At 39.7% G+C, this 22963-nt stretch overlaps 1 protein-coding gene across 4 annotated transcripts in view; it reads left to right on the top strand.

Moving 5' to 3' along the window:
* INPP4B (inositol polyphosphate-4-phosphatase type II B) overlaps positions 1 to 22963 on the top strand; it is an 839852-nt gene that overhangs the window by 543838 nt on the left and 273051 nt on the right. For 3 of the 4 annotated variants that reach the window (XM_043902501.1, XM_043902500.1, XM_043902502.1), the window contains exons 8-9: positions 7948 to 7998; positions 17497 to 17576. In XM_043902501.1, the coding sequence (XP_043758436.1) occupies positions 7948 to 7998; positions 17497 to 17576 (131 nt within the window). Of the gene's footprint in view, positions 1 to 7947; positions 7999 to 17108; positions 17165 to 17496; positions 17577 to 22963 lie in introns of those variants that run through there. The other variant, XM_043902504.1, reaches the window with a different exon arrangement.

Genomic DNA, 22963 nt, shown 5'->3' with positions numbered 1-22963 from the left:
TAAAGAATCTGGCTGCAATTCAGGAGGCACAGGAGATGTGGGTTTGATCCCTGGGTCAGGAAGATTTCCTGGAGAAGGGCATGGCTACCCACCCCAGTATTCTTGCCTGGAGAATTCCATGGACAGTGGAGACTGGCTGGCTACAGTCCATGGGGTCACACAGACTTGGACACGACTGAGCGACTAACCCTTTTACTTTCACTTTACTCAATAGACCAACATATAATGGCATCCTTTTCCCCCTCCAATCATATTTAACTACTATGCTCTCTTGATCATTTTTTTTTTCATTTTGTAATTGTGTGTTTGGAAGATCCCTTAGCTTTGCAGTAGCTTTCAGATATTAAAAAATTTAGTTGGGTTAGTATGTGGTAGTTGGGATAAGCAACTCTCTCTGACACCACATAGAAATGAGTCAAATGTTACAAAAGTCATGTTTGAAAACATCATCAAGCCATGATAGTAATAACAACTAATATGATCATGCTCAGTCATGTCTGACTCTTTGCTACTTCATGGATGGTAGCCTGCCTGTCTTCTCTGTCCATGGAATTCTCCAGGTAAGAATATTGGAGTAGGTTGTCCTTTCCTCTGCTAGGTGATCTTCCCAACACAGGGATTGAATTTGCATCTCCTGAATTGCAGGCAGGTTCAAGAGAAACTAAAATTCCAGAGAAAGGAGGACCTTTCAGAGTTGAGCTATCAGGAGCATGTGTATTTGCCTTCCCAGGCCTTTGGTGATTCTGAGAGTGGGCGAAAGAACAGGACTTTACCTGGACAGAGGGCTGCTGCTCAGAGGAAGAGAAATTAGCCGAGCTTTCAGCAGTTATATTGGATGGCATGAGAAACTGAGACTTGAGGGTCCTCAAATTAATGGCCATTATTTTCTCAGAAGAGACTCGCTGAGTCCTGACCCTGGCAGCAGCAAAAGAACCAGGCCAAAGGTTTATAAAAAAGCAGAGTGAAACCTCCCACCATTTCACAGTGTTTAGGAAACCAGGCAAAGGGATCAAAACCAAGCAAGAGCCCCAGTCCCAGAGGGAGCGGTGAATTGATGCTGAGGAGCTAAAAAGCCATTTCTCACCTGGGGCAATGAACAGATTTTCTCTCTGTAGCTGGAAGCCAGAGTATCGGTCTTTACTAAACACAAGGTGGCAGTCGGCTGGTTCAGAACCCAGCAGAGATTTGGGTTTTCATGTGTAGCTGAAATAACAAACTTAGAGACCAAAAGGGACTCAAATGCGTGGCTGCTCTGTCTCTAAAGACAGATGTTGAAGCTGAGGTCCAGTGCAAAAGTGGTCCACTGAGACATCTGAGAATCTCTAACATCCTTTCAAGGGTTGAGGAGCAAAGACGAATTAGGCTCTCCACTGAAGGCCATACCCTACAACACAGATAGACTGAGTGTCTTAGTTTGCTAAGGCTGTCATACAAAGTGCCACAGACTGAGTGGCCTAAATAGCAGAAATTTATTTTCTTACATTTCTGGCCTCTGGAAGTCCAAGATCAAGGTGTCAACAGGGATGAGGTTTTCTGAGACCTCTCCTTGACTTGCAGTTGACCACCCTCCTTGCAGATTGTTGTGTTTTTTTTTTTTTCTCTCTTTGATTTGGACCATTTTTAAAGTCATCATTGAATTTGTTACAATATTGATTCTGTTTTATGTTTTTGGCCAGGAGGCATGTGGCATCTTAGCTACCTGATCAGGAATCAAACCTGCACCTGCCTTCGTTGGAAGGTTAGGTCTTAACCACTGGACCACCAGGGAAGTCCTCTGCTGATTCTTCACTTGATCATCCCTATGTGTTTGCACCTCTGATGTGTCTTCCTCTTCTCATCAGGGTACTGGTCCTATTGCATTAGGACCCCATCCTAGTGGCTTCATTTAAACCTAATTACGCTATCTCCAATTGTAGTCATTTCCAAGGTGCTGTGATTAGGGCTTCAGAAGATGAAACTGAGAATGGGTCGGGGAGTGAAGGGTTAGGAGTTAGGGGTAGAAGGTAGGGACTCAGTCTGAAACACTGAGTCTTTCCAGCCCATCTCTGTCCCAGATCAATCCCTGACTTGATGACCAGAGCAACCTCTCCTCCATAGCATGATACAGCAAAGCATAACAAAGGAAAGGATATTTTTGAAAGCAAGTAGTATCTGGAGCTTTTATAGATGCTTGACATTTAAGAAAATTACTAAGTGCTTTCATAACCAGAAGACAAATCCCCTTCCTTATTAGGCATTTTTAGGTGCAAATGAATAGCTACCATTGTCATCTGTGGCTATTTCACTCGTAAGCATTCTATTGTGTGTGTGTTCAACGCTAAGTCATGACTGCAGCACACCAGGCTTCCCTGTCCTTCAGTATCTCCCAGAGTTTGCTCATATTCATGTTTATCAAGTCAGTGATGCTATCTAACCATGTCTTTCTCTGCCGTCCTGCTTCCCCTTTTGCCCTCAATTTTGCCCAGCATCAGGGTCTTTTCCAGTGAGTCGGCTCTTCACATCAGGTGGCCAAAGTATTGGAGCTTAAACTTCAGCATCAGTCCTTCCAAAGAATATTCAGGGTTGATTCCTTTAGAATTGACTTGTTTAATCCCCTTGCTGTGCAAGCGACTCTCAAGAGCCTTCTCCAGCACCGTGATTGGAAAGCATCAGTTCTTCAGTGCTCAGCCTTCTTTACGGTCCAACTCTCCATAAATGACTACTGGAGAAACCATAGCTCTGACTAGATGGACTAGACCTCAAACTTCAACAGGCATATGAATTACCTGGAGATCTTAATGAAATGAAGACTGACAGGATGGCTTCCCTGGTGGCTCAGACTGTAAAGAAACTGCCTGCAATGCAGGAGACCCTGGTTTGATCCCTGAGTTGGGAAGATCCTTTGGAGAAGGGAATGGCTACCCATTCCAGTATTCTTTCCTGGAGAACCCCATGGACAGAGGAGTCTGGTAGGCTACAGTCCATGGGGTCACAAAGAGTCGGTCACAACTAAGTGACTAATATTTCACTTTCAATATGTCTGGAAGGGGCCTGAAGTTCTGCATTTCTGTAACAAGTTTCACAGGACGGTCCTCAGACCATCCTCCTAACCAGCTGCAGATCAGTGAGTGATGATTGTGTATGCTGAAGTTTAAGAAACATTGCCCAATAAATAATGCCTAAGATTGCTTCCAGCTCTGAGATTCTGTTAACTTTTAAAAAAAAAAACAATATTTTTAAAATGTAGCCACATTCTATCTCTTTGACCATAAAACAGTGCATTTTTGTGAACTTATATAGGACTCGGAGGAGAGCCAGACATTTCTGTTATGGTCAGGTTTCCATGTGTTTGTTTCAGTAAGGTTATTCTTTATCTCATTTCAAGTGGAACAAGTAAATCTGATGATTTTATACATTTTAATTTGAGATACAGAGAATTATAGTAACATTTTTGTTAGAAAAAAGGGTATATTTCAATGACGCATTCATAACAAGGGACCTTCCTGGATGTGACAATGGTCTGCAGAAAGGATCTGGGTTTTCCCCTTGTCCCAAGTGTATTTCTCCACTACTGCCAACGCCTTCCCCATTTCCTTCCAGCTGAGACCCTTCAGGGAAAGATTGCTACTTCCTCATCTACCAATGAAGTCCAGGCTTGGACACCTTGGTGCGTGGCCTCTTCTTCCCTGGATCTGGATACTAACAATAGCCTAGCACCACTCACATATGAAAAAATACAACAATCACCTTCCTCCTACGGTTAGGGCTCAGTGCCTAGGCTTTTTGTAACAAGGGTGACTCATTTAAGAACAACTTCTTATATCACCTTGTGAAGTGCTTTATTCAGCCACAGCAGGGATAGCCCAAGTGGTCTCTTAATTGAGCAATTAGTTCATGAACGAGTCAATAAGGATTTGATGAAAGGGTGGCACTCACTATATGCTACCTGATTTTCCTTTGTTTCTTTTTTTCAGGGTAAATTTAATATGTAGAAAGTTGAGCTTATAAAGTTGATAGAGAAGGAAATGAATTTGTTTTACAGGACTCAAGGAATATTCAGGATGGAATATATAATTTTCTACATGACCACTCCTAGGAATTGATCTTTCTTGCTTTATTTGTTGATATCGTAAAAGTCCAGACAAAAGGAAATTGTAAGAACTTTAAATATGTAGCCAGGCAGACATTCTTATGTCCCAGGAGGGGGTGGGGGAGGGGTATGGTGAAGCAAAACAGAGCGAAGAACTGCTAATAAGACCAAAAAAGGAAAAATGAATTTATAAAGAAGACCAGAAAATCTCAGGAGGCATGACATTGCCGATGAACTGGAATATTCCAGATGCTATAGAGATAGTCATTGCTTCATCCCTTTCTCACCAAGAGGTCTCTGCTAAATCTGTCCACGGTTTATTTATGGGGTTTGTTGTTTGTTTTTTTTTTTTCAATGACATATTCCTCTCTCATTCCTATCTCCCTGTCTCTCTGTCTCTCTGCTTCCTCTCATCTTTTCTCTGACATCTCTTCCTTCTCTCTTTCTTTTTCTCACTGCCCACAATCTTCTCTCTTCTTCCTTCCCCTTCTTCCTCTCATTTCTTCCTCCTTTCCTCTCTGTGCCACAGATTGTTCTAAGTGCTGGAAAGATGTCTCACTCACAACCACCTATGGAGTGTCTTACTAAGCCCATGTTAGAGATGACTGTCGTAAGGGAAAAGACAGCAGGCGTAAGGAGGTTAAATAATCTCCCAACCTGACTCTGGGCAGAGTTTGAATGATCCAGGAGGGGACTTCCTTAATGGTCCAGTGGCTGAGACTCCGTGTTCCCAATGCAGGGGGCCTGGATTTGATCCCTGGTTGGGGAACTAGATCTTGCATGCAACAGCAAAGGATCCCACATGCCACAGTGAAGATCAAAGATCCCATGTGCTGCAACTTAGACCTGGCACAGTAAAATAAATACATACTTTTTTTTTTAAATTTCCTATTATCTAGAAATTGTATACAACTCCAGTTCCATAACATGATAGATTGATCTCTCTCCCCAGAGTTGACTCTTGTGTCCTTAGAGGCCCCATGTTAGACTGTCTTCTGAATACTCTCTCTTTTCCAAACACAGATGGGCTTTTATGACTCCATGCCTGCTACATAACACCTTCTTTGCTTGGTTGCCTTCTCCTTTGCCTCAAACTCCTACTCACTGTTCAGAACCCAGACCTCCTCTGTTGTGAAGCCTTTCTTGATGCTTACAGGCTGCATCAGTTACTCCTCACTCTGCATTAAGACAGGAATGTACCCACGTTTTCATTTTAGAACTTACTACATTGTCCTGGATTATTCATACATTTGTGCTGCCCACTAGACTCTATAGTCCCCAAGAGAAGGAATGGGACCTTATTCACTGACAAACCCAGTGTTTTCACTGTGAGGAGGGATGCATATTATGTAAGAAAAGCATGATTAATTTGTAACCTATATACTGTAACATCAGTGGTATTGATCTTAAATATATAAATTAAAACTCTACATATAAACTGATTTAAACAAACATTTCCTATACAAATTTGACTTTATAAAATTTAAAATTGGTTTATTATTTTGTCTTTAAGTTCCTCTACATTAAGAGTTCCGCTTGTGATTTAAACGTGCCACGGTACAGGAAAATATGAAACACAGATACTTTTTAAAAATACTTCTATTATGTAAAGTGAAGTTCATTCTGTCTTTCCCTCCCCTTTGCGCATGTGTGCACAGACAGACAGGCACACACACACACACACTGAATATGCAAACTGGTCAGTGAATAGCTTTAGACATTTTCATAGTTTGCAACTTTGGGTTAAGAATCTTTTTTTCTCTATGCAGTTTATTCATATTAATAAGGTATAAGTGTTCTACTGATAACACCAGTATAAATTTAGGACTTCAACGACTGTGTTGCAACAATTGTCAGTGTTCGTATACCTTTGTCCAGTATTATATTGCATAGTGTATATATATTTATACATGCACTCACTGTATGCAGTCCTATATATGTTTACTCTCACCATTTTTTTTTACTTCTTTTGCTTTCTTTCTAAGTTCAAACATATCTCCTTGGTTAGTGCTTTTTGGATGTCAGATGTTTTCTTAAAATGACACATATACACATATATGTATGTGTATATGGGTTGCATATATGTGAATATTCACTATATATATTTCTATTATATATATATACATATATAGTATGTGTATATATATACATATATACATACAGTATATAGTCTGCATATACATATATATATATATACACACAGACTGTATTTAGTCTACATGTACATACACACACGCACACACATTACATTACAGCTTGCCATGTATTAATATATTGTTTCTGAGTTTCCTTATCCTTTGAGGCCAGCTAATGATTTCCAGATAATGAGACTGAAGGTATATCTGAACATTCTGGACCAAAGAATGTTAATGCAGCTATCAACCTGGAGATGCTCTTAACTGGTGAGCACTCTGTCATGAAATCCCGAGTTGAGTGTGTTCTGTAAATTATGTTGTTTACTCTGTTGGGATCTCTCCTGTCATTATTTTGTGCTCTGGTGAACAATTTCGAGTCGTAATGACTGACAGATTGTACAAGTGATAATGCTGGATCTGTCATAAAGAAACAAAGAATATGATTGCCATTGCTGCACCTCCAAAGGGATTTTGTTTAAATGACCCCCTAAAATGTTGATCCATTATATGTTCCTGGGTTCCTCTCTCCCATCTGTCTCACCAACCCTCTGCTCTCCAGTTAAGCACAGTGTTCTTGTATATTGCTCTGTATTCATTTAACTTGTTTATCACATCTTTACTGCAAATTTAGATATAGTAGATCTAGGATTTATGTTCTCTTCCTGCTGTTAGTAGCTTTTTCTTAAGTGAGAAAGATAATTGTGATTTCTTTTTATCTGAAAAAAAATTTTTAATAATCATAGACTCAGTAAGCAATACATCAGAGCCAATATCTTGGGCTAGGAAAGAACACAAGATAGTTTGAAAGGGCCTCAGGTAATTGTAATGTACAACCAGGGTTGAGGATCGCCACTGAGTAGAAGAAATATGTCTACTTATTATGTAAGGAGTTGATTTTTCATCTGAAATGCTTTTGAAACATAAGAAAAGCTTTCCCACATGACTATTTTATAGTATTTTCCTCTTTGGGGGTTCCCTGGTGGCTCAGTGGTAAAGAATCTGCTTGCAATACAGGAGACCACCTATAATGCAGGAGACAGGGGCTTGATCTCTTGGTTGGGGAGACCGCCTGGAATAGGAAATGGCAACCCACTCCAGTATTCTTGCCTGGGAAATCTCTTGGACAGAGGAGCCTGGTGGGCTACAGGCCATGGGGTCACAAAAGAGTCGAACACAACTTAGCAACTAAACCACTACTCTCATTTTTTCTCTTCCACAATTGAGAATTAGTTTTCAAATGAATCTGGATACAGTTATCTCAGAATTTGGCTGAGAATTCTTAAGTGGGAAGGGTATACTAAAAGGATGGTGCATCTTGGTTCTTATACAGAGAATTAATATGTATAAGCATGCATGGAACAGCATTCTCTAGGTCACTCTGTTCTTTCCCTGGAATGCTGAGTAAAGGTTGCTTTTCCAGGAGATTAAAGTGATTCACCTAAAGCCCTGATATCTCTGTATTTGACAAGGAGTGTTGAGCAGAGGATTCAGGCAGCCCTGTCTACTTAGGGACATCAGGAATTTCAGGAACTATAAAAGGACAGCTTTGTAGCTGCCCACAGTCGAAGCTATACACAATTACCTTCAGTAATGATTAACCACAGAGTCTGAATTGATGCCAGATGAAGGAAAATGAAAAGGACACCTGTATGATGCTTCTGCACTGGTTTCTACTCTGAAAGTGGTTCTTCACTGGTTTCTACTTCTGAAAGTCATTCAGGAAATGCTTGTTTTTCTCCTTAGGTTCGAACCAGTGTTGTGCCTGAACACAAGGATCCCCCACCAGAGGTTGGGGTAAGTGTGTCTTCTGTTTCCAAAAGGCATGCATGTTGCTTCTAAGCTAATCATTTGGATTTTTCTCTGGCCTACTGCCTGGTAACTGACAAGTAAAATTGAGTTAAATTAACTGGGTGTGACTATGCAAGGAGATATTGTCACATATTTGCTGAATTGCATGGACTTCATTCCTTTTCTCCTGAAAATCATCATGATGTGAATTCATCTTTAGTTCAGTTGGCTAGAGAAAAGTCTAGAAATTGCCCTGCAGGAAATTGATATACCATTGGAACCAACATTCCTGGACCAGCAGGAGGCTGGGAAATTAAAGATGTGAGCTCTACCTGTCCAGCAAGGAGACAGAGACCTGGCCATGGGACTGTGACGTTTCTGCTCCCTGTGACTTCAACACTGTTGAGTTTAGTCGTTTAGTCATGTCCAACTCTTTGCAACCCCATGGACTGCAGCATTCCAGGCTTCCCTGTCCTTCACTATCTTCCAGAGTTTGCTCAAGCTCACATTCACTGAGTCGGTGATGCCGTCCAACCATCTCATCTTCTGCTGTCCCCTTCCCCTCCTGCCCTCGGTCTTTCCCAGCATCAGGGTCTTTTCCAGTGAGTCAGTTCTTCACATCAGGTGGCCAAAGTATTGGAGTTTCAGCTTCAGCATCAGTCCTTCCAATGAATATTCAGGGTGGATTTTCTTTAGGATTGACTGGTTTGATCTCCTAGAGTGCAAGTCAAAGAGAAACTGCCACCAAAGTATGGCCCAGTGTTGGGAGATCCAGCTAAGGTTTTCCTGCTGCATCAGAATCATCGCCTCTCCGGCTTTTAGAAGTTGAGAGAATAAGAGGTTAATAGGTGATTTTGCTTAGACAAGGCGGTGGAAGCTCTTGAAAAGATAGCCCAGGAGGCTTGTCCCTGGGATTTTGCATTCAGAAAGGAGGAAAAAGTCCAGAAATAAGTTGAGTCTAAGAGACCCTGTGGCTGAGCCAACTGAAAGGTCTATTTGAAATTCCCTGAAGTCCTACATGCAATTAGCAGCGTTCTTCCGGTGGGTGTGGGGAACCCTGTTCTAGGTAGCATTCACTTCCTCATTGGCCACAGCTGCTGTTCCAGCTGGCCAAGGGGAGCCATCCAGAAAGTATGAACTGGCTGAAAAGTGAGTCAGCCGCCTCTGCATCTGTTAGCGAAGGCGAAGAAAAATGATGCTTCATGCTCGCTCATGCTGAACACTGATTTCAGGTTTCTTCCTGGGGCAGGTTGCATAACTCCGGTTCAAGTGAATTTTCATGCTTGGTTTCCTGCCTCTCCCTTTAGCCTCTTTTGCTCTTCTTACATCCACCACCAATGTCACTGCCAAGACTACGGGGGCTTCTATACTTTTCCCCAAGGGACCAGCAAGTCCTTCCAGCCTCAGGCTTCCCTCCCAGCAGGCCCCATGCAGTCTCCCTGCCCAGCTGCTGCTCCCTACTGGTGCTATCTCCCATTCCAAGATTTTGGTTTGCCAACTATCTTGTATTTGTTTAGACCACCAGAATACAAAGGGAGGGTGTGTCCAAAGATAATCACATAACATGGTAAGAATCTAGTACATTTTAGGACACATCAGATAACAGTGAAATGGCAGTTATATTGCTGAACAGAAGCATGATAAGCATGAGCCTAAATAAAAATAAGTCAGCATGCCTTGGGGGCTTCCTTGGTGGCTCAGATGGTAAAGAATCTGCTTGCAATTCAGGAGACCCACGTTTAATTCCTGCATCAAGAAGATTCCTTGGAGAAGGGAATGGCAACCCACTCCAGTATTATTGCCTGGAGAATTCCATGGACAGAGGAGCCTGGTGGGCTACAGTCCATGGGGTTGCAAAGAGTCAGACATGGCTGAGCAACTAACACTTTAAAGCATGCTTTGGCTTTCTAACATTCTAAAAATACTTGATATTCTGATAGGGAAGAATTGCCACACCTTGAGGAGCTATGAAGGACCACTGGTTGATATACATCTCTTCACTCCTCAGAACATTTTTTTGGATACTGAAAAAATTCCTGAGGGTTTAAGTTCTTGGTCAATGTGTCAAGAACTCTAGCCACTAAGTACTCCTATTTTAAAAATGAGCTAAACATTTTATTATAAATCTTTCAAATATGTTCCACACGTCTCTTTGCATTCTTCGGCAGCATCTATTAGATGCACCCACACCTTTGTTGATGACTTAGTCAAGTGCATACCAATTTGTGCTGTGAGAACTTTTCAGGTATATTCATAATAAAGCTGTAATTTTATAATATATATGACTTCACCCTAAAGTGCTTTATAATGTTTTTTATAGACTCTTCATCACGTTAAATATATTTCCTCTCAGTTTTTTTTTTAAATTTCTGATGTATTTTTTCAGCCCAGATAGTTCATGTATGCTCTGTCCCTCCCTCTGGGGTGGGAGACTGTGCAGCCATGTCTGTTAGGGTTGAGATCAAAGAAAAAATACTTGTACGAAGGTGTATGAAAAAAGTCCTGTCCTGTAAGTTATTTGTAGGAGATGTTATGTATCAGCCTCACGATATCAACTTCAAGTTTTCAAAGACCTTTTACAACGTACACCACAGTTACTCTATATAGTTTTATGAGAATAGGACAGAGTATAACAGACATATACATTTAACCTCAAAACCAGCACTAATAGAAATATAATGTGTGCTACATATATAATTTAAAATTTTCTAGTAGCCCATGCTTTAAAAAGTGTAAAAAGATATAGATGAAATTAATTATAATATTTTATTTAACCCTATCTATGCAAAAAAAAAAAAAAATACTTGTACAAAGGTATGAAAAAAGCCCTGTCCTATAAGTTTGTAGGAGATGTTATATATCAGCCTCACGATATCAACTTCAAGTTTTCAAAGACCTTTTACAACGTACACCACAGTTACTGTATATAGTTTTATGAGAATAGAACAGAGTATAAAAGACATATGGCAACCCACTCCAGTATTCTTGCCTAGAAAATCCCATGGACTGAGGATCCTGCTAGGCTACAGTCCATGGGGTTGCAAAGAGTCGGACACGACTGAGAGACTTCACTTCACTTCATGCAAAAGTATTATCATTTTAAAATGTAATCAATGTAAAAATCATTAATGATATATGTCACACTGTTTTCATATCACATCTTATAACTCTGATGTGTATTTATATGTAGAATACATCACAATTCACAATAACCACAAACTAGTGCTCAAGCTGGATAATGCAGCTCTGGACAGCACTTGAAAAATTTTGGGTGGTTCACACAAGTCGAAGTATAAAGAAAATCTATTACTTGGCATAAAGGCTTTGTGAGATGAACATAGTTGTTGGAGGTATGCATATAGGGGCAGTACTTCCACTGGGTCCTGGTGTAATACCAGGGCGCCAGACTGCTGAGGACCTGCTTCAGGGAAGTATGCAACCTTGCTGAGCACCCTGGATGTCTGTGACTCAGAGTCCTTGCTGGGACTGGTGGGAGGGACTGTTTATCTGTACACTCCCCATAGAGCAGGGCTAGGGATTGACACAGATGGCTTGCTTTCTCCACCCTGCTTGATATCACTCTCCAGCCAGGTGAATGATTGAAATCGTGCATCTAGCAACATAATAGTCATCTACTTTGGGTGCTTGCATCAGAATGATAATTGTGAGTGTTGCATTGTCATGAGCAGGCCAGAAAGGTCAGAGCCTTACAGAGTGGGGGCAGAGAGCCTGTCAGAAGGAAAGGGGATTGCCACCTGTCCTGGAAATGAGGCCCACAGCATGAGGCAGGATGAAAGAATTCTGGACTGAAGAGTAAGAAACCCGGATTCTAACTTGGCCTCTGCATGTTAACTAGTTTTGTGACGGGGTGTAAGCCAGTTAACTCCTATGGGTCCCTGATTTTTATCTACAGGCGGGCCATGTCTCCACAAGTATTAACTTTCTTTTATTTCATCCAGACATTTCTTGGTCGCTGATAAACATTCCACATGATCTAATAAAAATTTGAGTTACAAGAAAGTATAGCTATCATGTACTCAGCACTATGAACTGCAAGGGGCCACATAACATTCATATCTCTTTTTCACTAGGGTGTTGTTCAGTTGCTAAGTTGTATCCAACTCTTTGCAACCCCATGGACTACTGCATGCCAAGCTTCTGTGTCCTTCACTATCTCCTGGAGTTTGGTCAAACTCATGTCCATTGAGTCGGTGATGCCATCCAACCATCTCATACTCTGTCAATCCCTTCTCCTCCTGCTCTCAATCTTTCCTAGTATCACAGTCTTTTCCAGTGAGTCAGCTTTTCACATCAGGTGGCCAAATTATTGGAGCTTCAGCTTCAGCATCAGTCCTTTCAATGAATATTTAGGGTTGATTTCCTTTAGGATTAACTGGTTGATCTCCTTGCAGTCCAAGGGACTCTCAAGAGTCTTCTCCAACACCACAGTTTGAAAGCATCAGTTCTTCAGTGCTCAGCCTTCTTTATGGTCCAGCTGTCACATCCATACATAACTACCAGAAAAACCATAGCTTCGGCTACACAGACCTTTGTCGGTAAAGTGATGATTCTGCTTTTTTAACACACTATCTAGGTTTGTCATAGCTTTTCTTCCAAGGAGAAAGTGTCTTTTAATTGGCTGCAATCACAGTCTACAGTGATTTTGGAGCCCAAGAAAATAAAATCTGCTACTGTTTCCATTTTTTCCCTATCTATTTGCCATGAAGTGATGGGACCAGATGCCATGATCTTGTTTTTTGAATGTTGAGTTTTAAGCTAGCTTTTTCACTCTCTTCTTTCACCTTCATCAAGAGATTCTTTAGTTCTTCTTCACTTTCTCTCATTTGGCAGAAAAACTTATTTTTCACTAGAGTTTATTTCAAGTTATATTTTGCTTGAATATAACTTTTATTTTTAAACATGTGTTTTCCTTTTTTATAACTGGAATTTCTCTCAGACATTTTTTAATACTCTGCCTTTTCCAAAAATACTTAAAGTGGACTTATGTTTAAGTCATCTGGCTTCTGGGCATATTTTCCTTAAGCACTATATAATCTAATATTTATGCAGTGGTTTCAATTTTCCCAGCAATGTACTAAGTGCTTTGCCTAGATTACTTTAATTCTTATAACAGTAACTATGAGAAAGAACTATTATCATATGCAACTGCTTCATATAGAAACTAAGGCCTAATGTATGTGAGAGTTGGACTATAAAGAAAGCTGAGTGCTGAAGAATTGATGCTTTTGAACTGTGGTGTTGGAGAAGACTCTTGAGAGTCCCTTGGACTGCAAGGAGATCCAACCAGTCCATCCTAAAGGAGATCAGTCCTGGGTGTTCATTGGAAGGGCTGATGCTGAAGCTGAAACTCCAATACTTTGGTCACCTCATGTGAAGAGTTGACTCATTGGAAAAGACCCTGATGCTGGGAAGATTGGGGGCAGGAGGAGAAGGGGACAACAGAGGATGAGATGGTTGGATGGCATCACTGACACAATGGACATGGGTTTGGGTGGACTCTGGGAGTTGGTGATGGACAGGGAGGCCTGGCGTGCTGCGGTTCATGGGGTCGCAAAGAGTTGGACATGACTGAGCTACTGAACTGAAATTGAAAGTGAAAGGCCTAATGTGGTGGAATGAATTGTGCAGTTCCTAGGTTTGTGAGAGAGAAGACAGACCTACAGAGCTCTTCAATGCCCATCAGTGGGCAATTAGCCTGGGGTGATTTATTTGCCCAGATTTTAATTTTTGGATATAATCCTGAATTTAGAATAGCACTTCAGACCTCTGACTCTAGTGACACTATTTTTTTTTAATTTTCCCCGTAATATTGGAGCTTCTACTTTGAAACTTTTAGGATAAGAATTTTAGAAACAACATTGAAGGAAAGAGAAAAATGTTCCCTAAGTTATACGTGCAATATAAAAAAAATTGTTAAAAATAATTTTCTTAAGTTATATGATTATGATTAAAATGGCAGTAAGATAGAGTAACTATATTAAGTTCTTCTTTTGCATTAGCACTGTGTGCTATTTTCCCTCCATGGGAATTCAAGTTTCAGGAATAGAGAAGACTATTTTCTCTAATTCATTCTTTTACCAAGAGTCCAGTGAATATTCATGTAAACAAATGATATATTTTCTGCCTTCTGAGGTGTGGAAGGTCATAATCTTATTAATATTTTCATTGAAGTGAAGCAAGCACATAAAAACCTGCTGGAAAGTAAATGTATGGACAAGTCCATTGGTCAGTATTGCAATGTGAAATTATGCACTGTCTGTAAATTGGGGGATTTTATTAATGCCTTTTATTTGATTTTTTATTTTTAATTGAAGGATAGTTGCTTTACGAAGTTGTGTTGGTTTATGCCATACAAAAACATGAATCAGCCCTAAGTATACATACATCCCTTCATCTTGAGCTTCCCTCTCACTCTCCTGCATCCCACCCCTCTAAGTAGTCATAGTGCATTTTTTGCAACATGAAGTCCTAGTGTATAGTTATTTTTAGAATAAAATTTAAAAATTTTAGAATATATAACACTTGCTCTGGTTTGACATGGTTTCATAATACCATTCGGCTTCCCAGGTGGCTCAGTGGTAAAGAATTCACCCGTCAAGGCAGGAGACGAGACGAGGATTCGACCCCTGGGTTGGGAAGATCCCATGGTAAAGGAAATGGCAACTCCACTCCAGTATTCTTGCCTGGGAAATTCCATGGACAGAGGAGCCTGGTAGGCTGCAGTCCATAGGGTTGCAAAGAGTTGGACATGACTTACCAACTGAGCACACATAACACCTAAGGTGGTTTGTAATGGCGTGTATGATTTCTGTAAGCTCTCTCAAAGGATATTGTTCTTTGAAGTTAATCATGGCAGTGAGAGTTGTGATGGAGAAGACTGACTCATGAGTGTCTTTTTTGGCATACTGCAAGCTCTCACAGCGCAGCAGTGAGCGTGGCATACAGTCCCTGTGTTCTGAACGATGGACTGAGCTAGAAGATGCATGAGCCAGGGGCCTGCTTCCTCAGCAGCTCCGGGTCTGGTGGGCAGGAGAGACATCAGTGGCTTGTGGTCACAGACTACGTGCAGCTGTGTCTCTTGGTGCGTCTGTAGAGCATTTCTGAAAATAGCGCCTCCACCTGTTCCTTCCTACATTCCCGTCTGGGACATCTGCCACTTTTATTGCTGAAAAGACCACAATAACATGCGTGGCATGTGCAGTTTGTTTTCTTAATTCTAAAACTATCTCCACCTTCAAAATCTCAAAAGGCAGAGGGAGGAAATAAGTTGAATTTTGGGGACACTGACATTTCCACTGAGTTAAGCGTTTTCTTCGAGTGGGGATAATGAGTGAGGGGTGGAATTTAAATTAAAACCCCTAATTACCAGTGAAAGAGTTAAGTGAGACATGTCTTCAAAGTACTTAAATGCTAAAGTGAAATTCACTAACATAGTACACAATCTGCAGGCTAAAAAATTGTTTTGATTTCCCACAGTTCAGTGAACTATGTGCTCAGTTGCCCAGTTATGTCCGATTCTTTGTGGCCCCATGGACTGTAAGCCTACCAGGCTCCTCTGTCCATGGGATTTTTCCAGGCAGGAACATTGGAGTGGGTTGCCATTTCCTACTCCAGGATGTCTTCCCAGCCCAGGGATAGAACCCTGCATTTCTCGCGTCTCCTGCATTGGTTGGCAGATTCTTTACCACTAAATAGTTTGTAAATATCTGCAGGAGGATTTCTTCTATGTATCATAGAATAACTTACTTGAAAGGTAGTGTGTATGCCATCTGTTCATTGATTTATCGTCACTCACTATCACACACCTAATGTGAAGCAGTGTTTTAGCAGAAAGCAAAACTCATTGGGGAACTTCAAATCTCAATTTTTATTTTGAGGGGAGGGAAAATAGGCAATTAAATACATAGTATTTAAGTGACAATAGAAACAATACATCAGGATAAGGAATGGAGACTAGCAGTGTGGGGGGTGGGGAGCTCTTTTACACAGAGACTGCCTAGTAGGCCTCTGCTGAGGTGGTGTAAATGCTTTTGTTCAGCTGGGAGTCTCCTCGACTAGCTCGGCCCCTTACTGAAAAGTCACCCTAAATTTCTTGAACCTTTGTTCATACAGCTCATGGACTTCTTTTCTGCCTTGATTCACTCTCTTCACTCATGTCATCAGACCTTGTTTCCACAAATCTGTTTTCACATAACATTCTTCATCTGATAATTTAGTCTTCTGTGATTCTGGATTTGGGACTTGTTGTCTAAACCACCTCTTTGCGTTTCATGTGAATCAGTTGGGCTTATCATTACTCACATACCGATATCTCCAATTTGACAACCAAGTTGTATTTCAGATTTTTGCCTTTATGACTTTTGAACCAGTTCTTCTAAGTTAGAGCTTTGAAAAGAGAAGAAAAATTTTGACCTGAAGCTTTTCTCCCCTATGGCCAGTGATCCCTTTGTGTAGGTGCAGCCTTTTATGTATGGAATAATTGCACACTTTCCTCTGAAAAGACCCAGTTGACTTAAACCTGGCATCTCATTTTAGGGCAGGCCAGCAACAGACTTATGAGGAGAGAATGTTCTGGAAGATGTAGTGTGGACTTCTTGTAAAGTATTGCAAAGTGTTAGGCAGCAATGGTATGGGTAATAATATGGGTTTGATATTTTCATGTTTACATCTTGACCTTGAAAGGAGAATGAAAAATCCTATTTATGGTATACCATAATATTCTGACTTTTAAATTGCAAGCAGCTAGGAATATTAAAAAGAGATGAAAGATTTTTATCCTGGAAAAGGAAAACCAATTTAGTGTTTTATTCTTCATATTATAAGTCAGAGAATGTAGAAAGTAGATACATTCATAGATAGCCAATACCCAGTATGATAGATTTAAAAAACAATTTTAGAAAATGTAACTAAATAAGTACCATTCTTTTTTGTGTGTTGGAATGAAATTGTCCCATGATAGTGTAGAAATAACAAAGGAAACAAATACTTTTAAACATTGCTGTGATGGGGGAGAAATATAGCATTTCTATTTATAGCTTGTACAGAGTCCCACATAAAAATAGCTTCAACTAACAGATTTGCTCATATCTGGAATACAAAGTTAGTGCTGCCCATGCCTTGAGGAATTCTAATAAGAACAAGCACAGCATTGGTAAACATTGACCGTTTGTCATCTTTTCTTTTATACGAGTTTTCTTATGTGGGGTTTGTTTGTGGAAAAGTCCTGGTTTCTCTGTTGGCTGTTTTATTATTTTCCAGGCTCTTCATCTCTGTTTTTAGAGAGAAGGATGAATTCACACCCCCTCAATCTCACCCCGTGAAGTAGATTTATGTTACTGACGGTTGTACTTTAGTCAGTGGAATCTTTGTTGGGCTAATAGAGTTAACATTTCATTCTTCTAAAGACTAATTTTGTGTGATTGACGTGATACAAAATATTAAGAATCTTGGAAGCTAATAGAAACCATTCTTTCTTATTTTCAGCGAAGTTTCCTGGGCTATGCCAGTTTTAAAGTCGGGGAGCTACTGAAGTCCAAGGAGCAAGTGCTGGCTCTGAGCCTGAGGTAGGTCTCGATGCTATTAAAGTTAACAGCTCATCATATTTATGGGATGCTGGTTGGGTTTGAGAAGTCGCAGTTCTTACAGTTGGTTAGATGTCAGCTCTCAAATGGCTTATGTTCTCCACTGCAGTAAGTTACTGGGAAACAGCAATTATTCAAGTTCACATTCAAGTTTGTGTTTCAGACAGTCAAAGGTTATCAGTTCTTGTAGGGGAAGAAAATGATATTATTAAGAAACTAGTGCTGGCTAGAGGGGACGGGGTGGTCGGGGGGGGGGGGTGCAGTGAAAGAGGTGAAGAAGATTAAACAGTACAAACTACCAGTTATATATTATATAAGCCATAGGGGTGTAATATACAGCATGTGGATATAGTCAGTATTATAATAGCTTTGTATGGTGCTTAATCTATAAAAATATGAAATGACTATGTTGTACCTCTGAAGCCAATATAATATTGAACAGCCCTTTTTCAGTATAAAATAAAAAATAAAGTGATGAAACTTTAAATGAAACTTCAAAAAATGATGAAACTTCAAAAAAATAAGGGGAGGAAACTCTTTGAAAGCAAGAAAGTAAGTAGAAATGATGGGCATGTTATTAAATACTGTTTCAAAATTATGTTTTAAATCAGGTGGGTTTCTTGGTTTGAAATATGTTTGTTAGAGGCAACTGGCAGATTTATGATAATAAAGGGTAAGCTGATTATTCTTTTATGAGCTTATTTTGTTGCTGTATAATTAAATGTAAAACGTAAGTTAAAGCAGATTCATATAGCAACACACAACAGGTTTAGAGATGATTTTGGGGATGATAACAATGGTGGCTTGGATGGTAAATGGTGACTCCGACGGTAGAAAGCCCAGGTGGCAATGCAGGAGACCTGGGTTCCATCCCCAGGTTGGGAAAATCCCTTGGAGGAGGGCATGGCAACCCACTCCAGTATTCTTGCCTGGGGAATCCCCAAGAACAGTCCATGACTGGTGGGCTGCAGTCCATGGGGTTGCAGAGTCGGACACGACTGAGCGACTAAACACAACACAGATTTCAGAAGACGATACAACAATCTTTAGGAAGTTGCACAGTGTTTTAATACCGAGGAGAGTATTAAGTAATCATTTTTCTTAACTTCCTTATAAGTTAAAAGAAAATCATATGCTGTTTTCCAATTGTATAATAACTTTAAAATTATGTATGCTTGGAGAATACTACCTTACAATATTTATACAGTATATATAAAGATAAAAATTATATACAGCACAGTTTGTAAATCTTGGATGATTTACATAATGGAACAGGCAATGTGTCTTAAATGTGTTTGCCCTCTGCCCAGCCCCTGAGGATTCATTATAACCAATTTATTTCAGTGTAGATGCCACGGCTTATGGTGGAATCTGCTGCTGGCTGTCTGCTTTCTGATTTTTCCTGATCCTTATAGATTTGCATTTTGACTTAAGAGATGATTTAAAATAATTTAAAGTAATTCACAGTCTTATAGAAAAATAAGTTTTGATGGCTCCTGCAAAGGTTGTTGTATTCTTTTTGGCTTCCTTTTGGCTGTTGTTTTTGTTGTACTTTATTGAGGAAGGCATTTAAAAATGTTTGTAGTTTTGTGATGTTATTCCTGATAGAATTTTGCTGTGGTTATTTTCCATAGGAAGTGTGTAAGTGCCAGCTAAAATGTCTATCTATCATTATCACTGATATTCTAGAAGATATCTATTATCCATCTAGCGTGGCAGTTAGATTTGACCTGAGTGCCCCAGATTCATGATAGGAGATGGCAGACATTGGGCTTGCTGAGAACCACTAGCAGGTTACACGTTTTCTGTGCGTGCTACATGACACTTTATTCCTCACCTTGCTGAACACTCCGTAGTATTGACTGTACCATAACTGCTGTTATTAGCAGCAGCCTACCGCACAATGTTTAGATACTGGCTTTGAGAAAGATATCAGGAGCCAAGAAATCTTTAGTGGAAGGAAAATACCTGAACACACACAATTAGAGGAAGAGTAGGAACAGGAAGATCTAGTTTAAGGTATTCCACTTACAGGTTGAAAAAAGTAACATTATTCTAGATTTACAGGAAATCAAGACACTTTTGATTTTAAACTCTTGATTCTTATTTATTTGATTTTGATTGTATAAAAGGAAACCAAATTTAGCAACAAAACATTGCATTTTCTAGAAAAAATAAATTTTGAAGTGGCTAGGTTACTGTTTTTATCCCATTTTGCGTTTTGCCAAATTTGTGGATTTCTTTGCCTGTGAACAAGACACATTATACACTTATTATAACCTATTGATTTCTGGTGCTTTGTGTTTTTACATCTGTTGTAATTTATCTTCTTTCCACTGACTTGGCAGCCTCTGAAGGTACTGAGTCAGAAAAGTGTTAGATCAGGGATGCACGCATGCTTACGTGCTAAGTCGCTTCAGTCATGTCTCACTCTTTGTGACCCTGTGGACTGTAGCTGGCCAGTCTAGGGGATTCTTCAGGCAAGAATACTGGAGTGGATTGCCATGCCTTCCTCTAGGGCACCTTCCTGATCCAGGGATCGGACCCGCATCTCTTGCATCTCCTGCAGTGGCAGGCAGGTTCTTTACCACCAGTCCCACTTGATCGAGGATAAGAAGTTTTGTGTTTTTTTGATTATTGGTTTTATTTTTACTATGCCTTTACATTAATATATCACTTTTATTTCTTCTATTCTCTAGTCATTGTTTTTAAAGCAATAGAATTCTCAGATTTCTGTTAAAAAACACTTCACAGAAATAAGGGTATACTTGTCGGCACCATACTTGGATGGCGAATACCTCTAAAATCTGTCTGGTTTTTTTGTTATCACTGTCCCTTTGGGTTGCTTCATTTCAGATAATTCAGATTTAAAGCTCCCAAAGTCGTTCCATGGAATTTAATAGTTTAATGTGGGCACTGCATCCTATGTGCTGTGAACTGGGATTTCTGAGTTTGAGGTGAACTTTTTTTCCACAGAAATCTTAAAAAGGGCAAAAAGTGTGTGCCTTATTTTAGACTTAAATTTCATGAAATATGACAGTGCATTTTTGAAATTGTAGACTAAAACCTGTTTGCTTATATTGGGGAGAATGAGACATTATGTGTTTTATGCTCTGATGAGTATATTAGAGATATTGTTTCATTGACCCTTATCAAATTAGCCTATGATGTTACTATTTTTGTCATTTTATATAGTAAGAAACTGAGGTATAGAAAAAGTTAAGTAATTTGCACAAAGTTACAATGCTGTTACATTGCAAAGCCAATGTGTGAAGCCACATATTTCTGTCTGCAAAGCCTGTGCTCTTTTTTTAAAAATGTTTTTTTGGCATTTTTCTTTCTTTATTTTTTTTGTTTTTTGATGTGGACCATTTGTTACAATATTGCTTCTGCTTTAATGTTTTGGTTTTTTGGCCTCCAGACAGGTGGGATCCTAGCTCCCCACCTTGGACCAAACACACTTCCCTTGCATTGGAAGGCGAAATCTTAACCACAAGATCGGCAGGGGAGTCCCAAACCTGTGCTTTTAGTGACCCACTTTTTGTCTCCTTTGACCGAACAGAAAACTGAGACCTAGTTAAAACATGTCATACATTACATGACTTAGTAATGGCAGGACAAAGCAAAGACACGGGGCAAGGACCACTTGTTCAAGATGTCTTCCACATTGATTTCACCACTCATTTTATAGCAAATGAAGGCCTGATGAGTCCCAGTGGCCGTGGAGAGCTCAGGAATGTTAGCCATAATGGAGTGAGCAAGCATCAGCCTGCTGGGTTAAGGATAAGTGGAGACTGAGGGAAACCCGGGCCGGGCCGTCTCTTCTCACCCCAGAACCATGACTCTATACCTGGTTTACTGCCCAAGCGCTTAACAATTACTTGCTCTGCTAACCTAACCTGAGTCTCTTGGAATTGTAACAAACCAAAATTTAGAACAATAACTTAACAACAGAATGGAGAAGCAGATCTTTCTCTGGCAATGGTGCTAGAGGTCAGAGGAAAAATTACGTTGCTCATAAAGTAGTCAGACAATCACAAAGGCAGAAAAAGTAGGGAAGGGTAAAAATACTTTCCTAGGAAATCCTCCTCAGAACTGAGACAGATAAGAAGTATTGGCTTAGCCAAAAAGTTCATTTGGGTCCCCGTAAGTTGTCACCAAAAACCCAAATGAACTTTTTGGCCAACCCAACAATTTGACCTTGTCTGACCTTTGCTGCCCATCTCCACACAGTGCGGATTTCATTCAGTTCTTGCTCATTGAGCAAGCATTTATCATGAATTTTTCATATGCCAACTATAGTGATAGGTTCTTAACAGATTTTTAAAAACAGCAGCAGAGTTCATGTTTTGCAGTTGATACTACTAATAAGAATGATGACAAAAAATCCCGTTATTCACTGAACATCTACTAGCATGCAAGGGATGTGTTGGGTGCTTCTTCTACACTTTTTAATGTAATTTCTGCAGTTTTATCATCCCGGTTTTATAGCAGCTTGTCTAAGATTCCACAGCTGCTGATTGTAGGATTAGAATTCAGTTGAGTCTGACTCCAGAGCTTCCTCTGCTTGGTTTTCCTGCCTGATAGGAAACAAATGATCCCATTGAATCTTTACCCTGTTCTCTACTTTATATTCTATCTTTTGGAAAATTTTAGGGACCTCAATTATTTTTTCTTAATACTTTAACCTTAAAATTCAGTTCTAAATGCCTGTGACATAGTAGAGGTTCAAACATATTTTGCTGGGATTTTGATTCATGATGATGACTTTCTTATATTTTTATGGATGCTAAATATGAACCTGGTGCCGTTTATTTGAGTCGGAGACTCCTAAATTAGTGAAGGTTATGCAACCTAAGTATTAGAGTATATCTGAGACATGTAACTTCCAGAGTAATAGTGAGTGATGGATTATAATTGGCTTGAAAAGCTGAAAGCCTTACTTGGAATTCACATTTATTTTGGTGTAGGTCACATTGTCTTGTCTTGGGAAATTTTCAGCTCATCTTAACAACTATTCTGTTGTTTCTTTTGTAATCTCCTACATGTAGTCCCCCCAAGTTAAGCAAACATTTATGTAATTTTGTCATAGTAGATGTGAGAAAATTTTCTTGAATAGAGGAGTGTTTACCCATAAAAATAGAATTTATGTTTCCTTTTCGTTTATTACTTCCTCCACATGTACGCTAGCACTGTCATGTAACATACAACGTAAGACTTCAGTGATCCTGCATAGATATATGGTGTTATATTTTATAATGTATAGACGTATGGTAAGGGCTATGAAAGAAACAGACAATAAACTTCTACTGTATTTAATTTTTTCCTATTTCAAGTAACACTTTTATGTATATATTCATGCAAATACT

Source organism: Cervus elaphus, chromosome 5 (assembly GCF_910594005.1).
Source record: "Cervus elaphus chromosome 5, mCerEla1.1, whole genome shotgun sequence".
Classification (NCBI taxonomy): Eukaryota; Metazoa; Chordata; class Mammalia; order Artiodactyla; family Cervidae; genus Cervus; species Cervus elaphus.
Note: the sequence above shows the minus strand (reverse complement) of the source record. Positions and strands in the feature narration are given on the sequence as shown.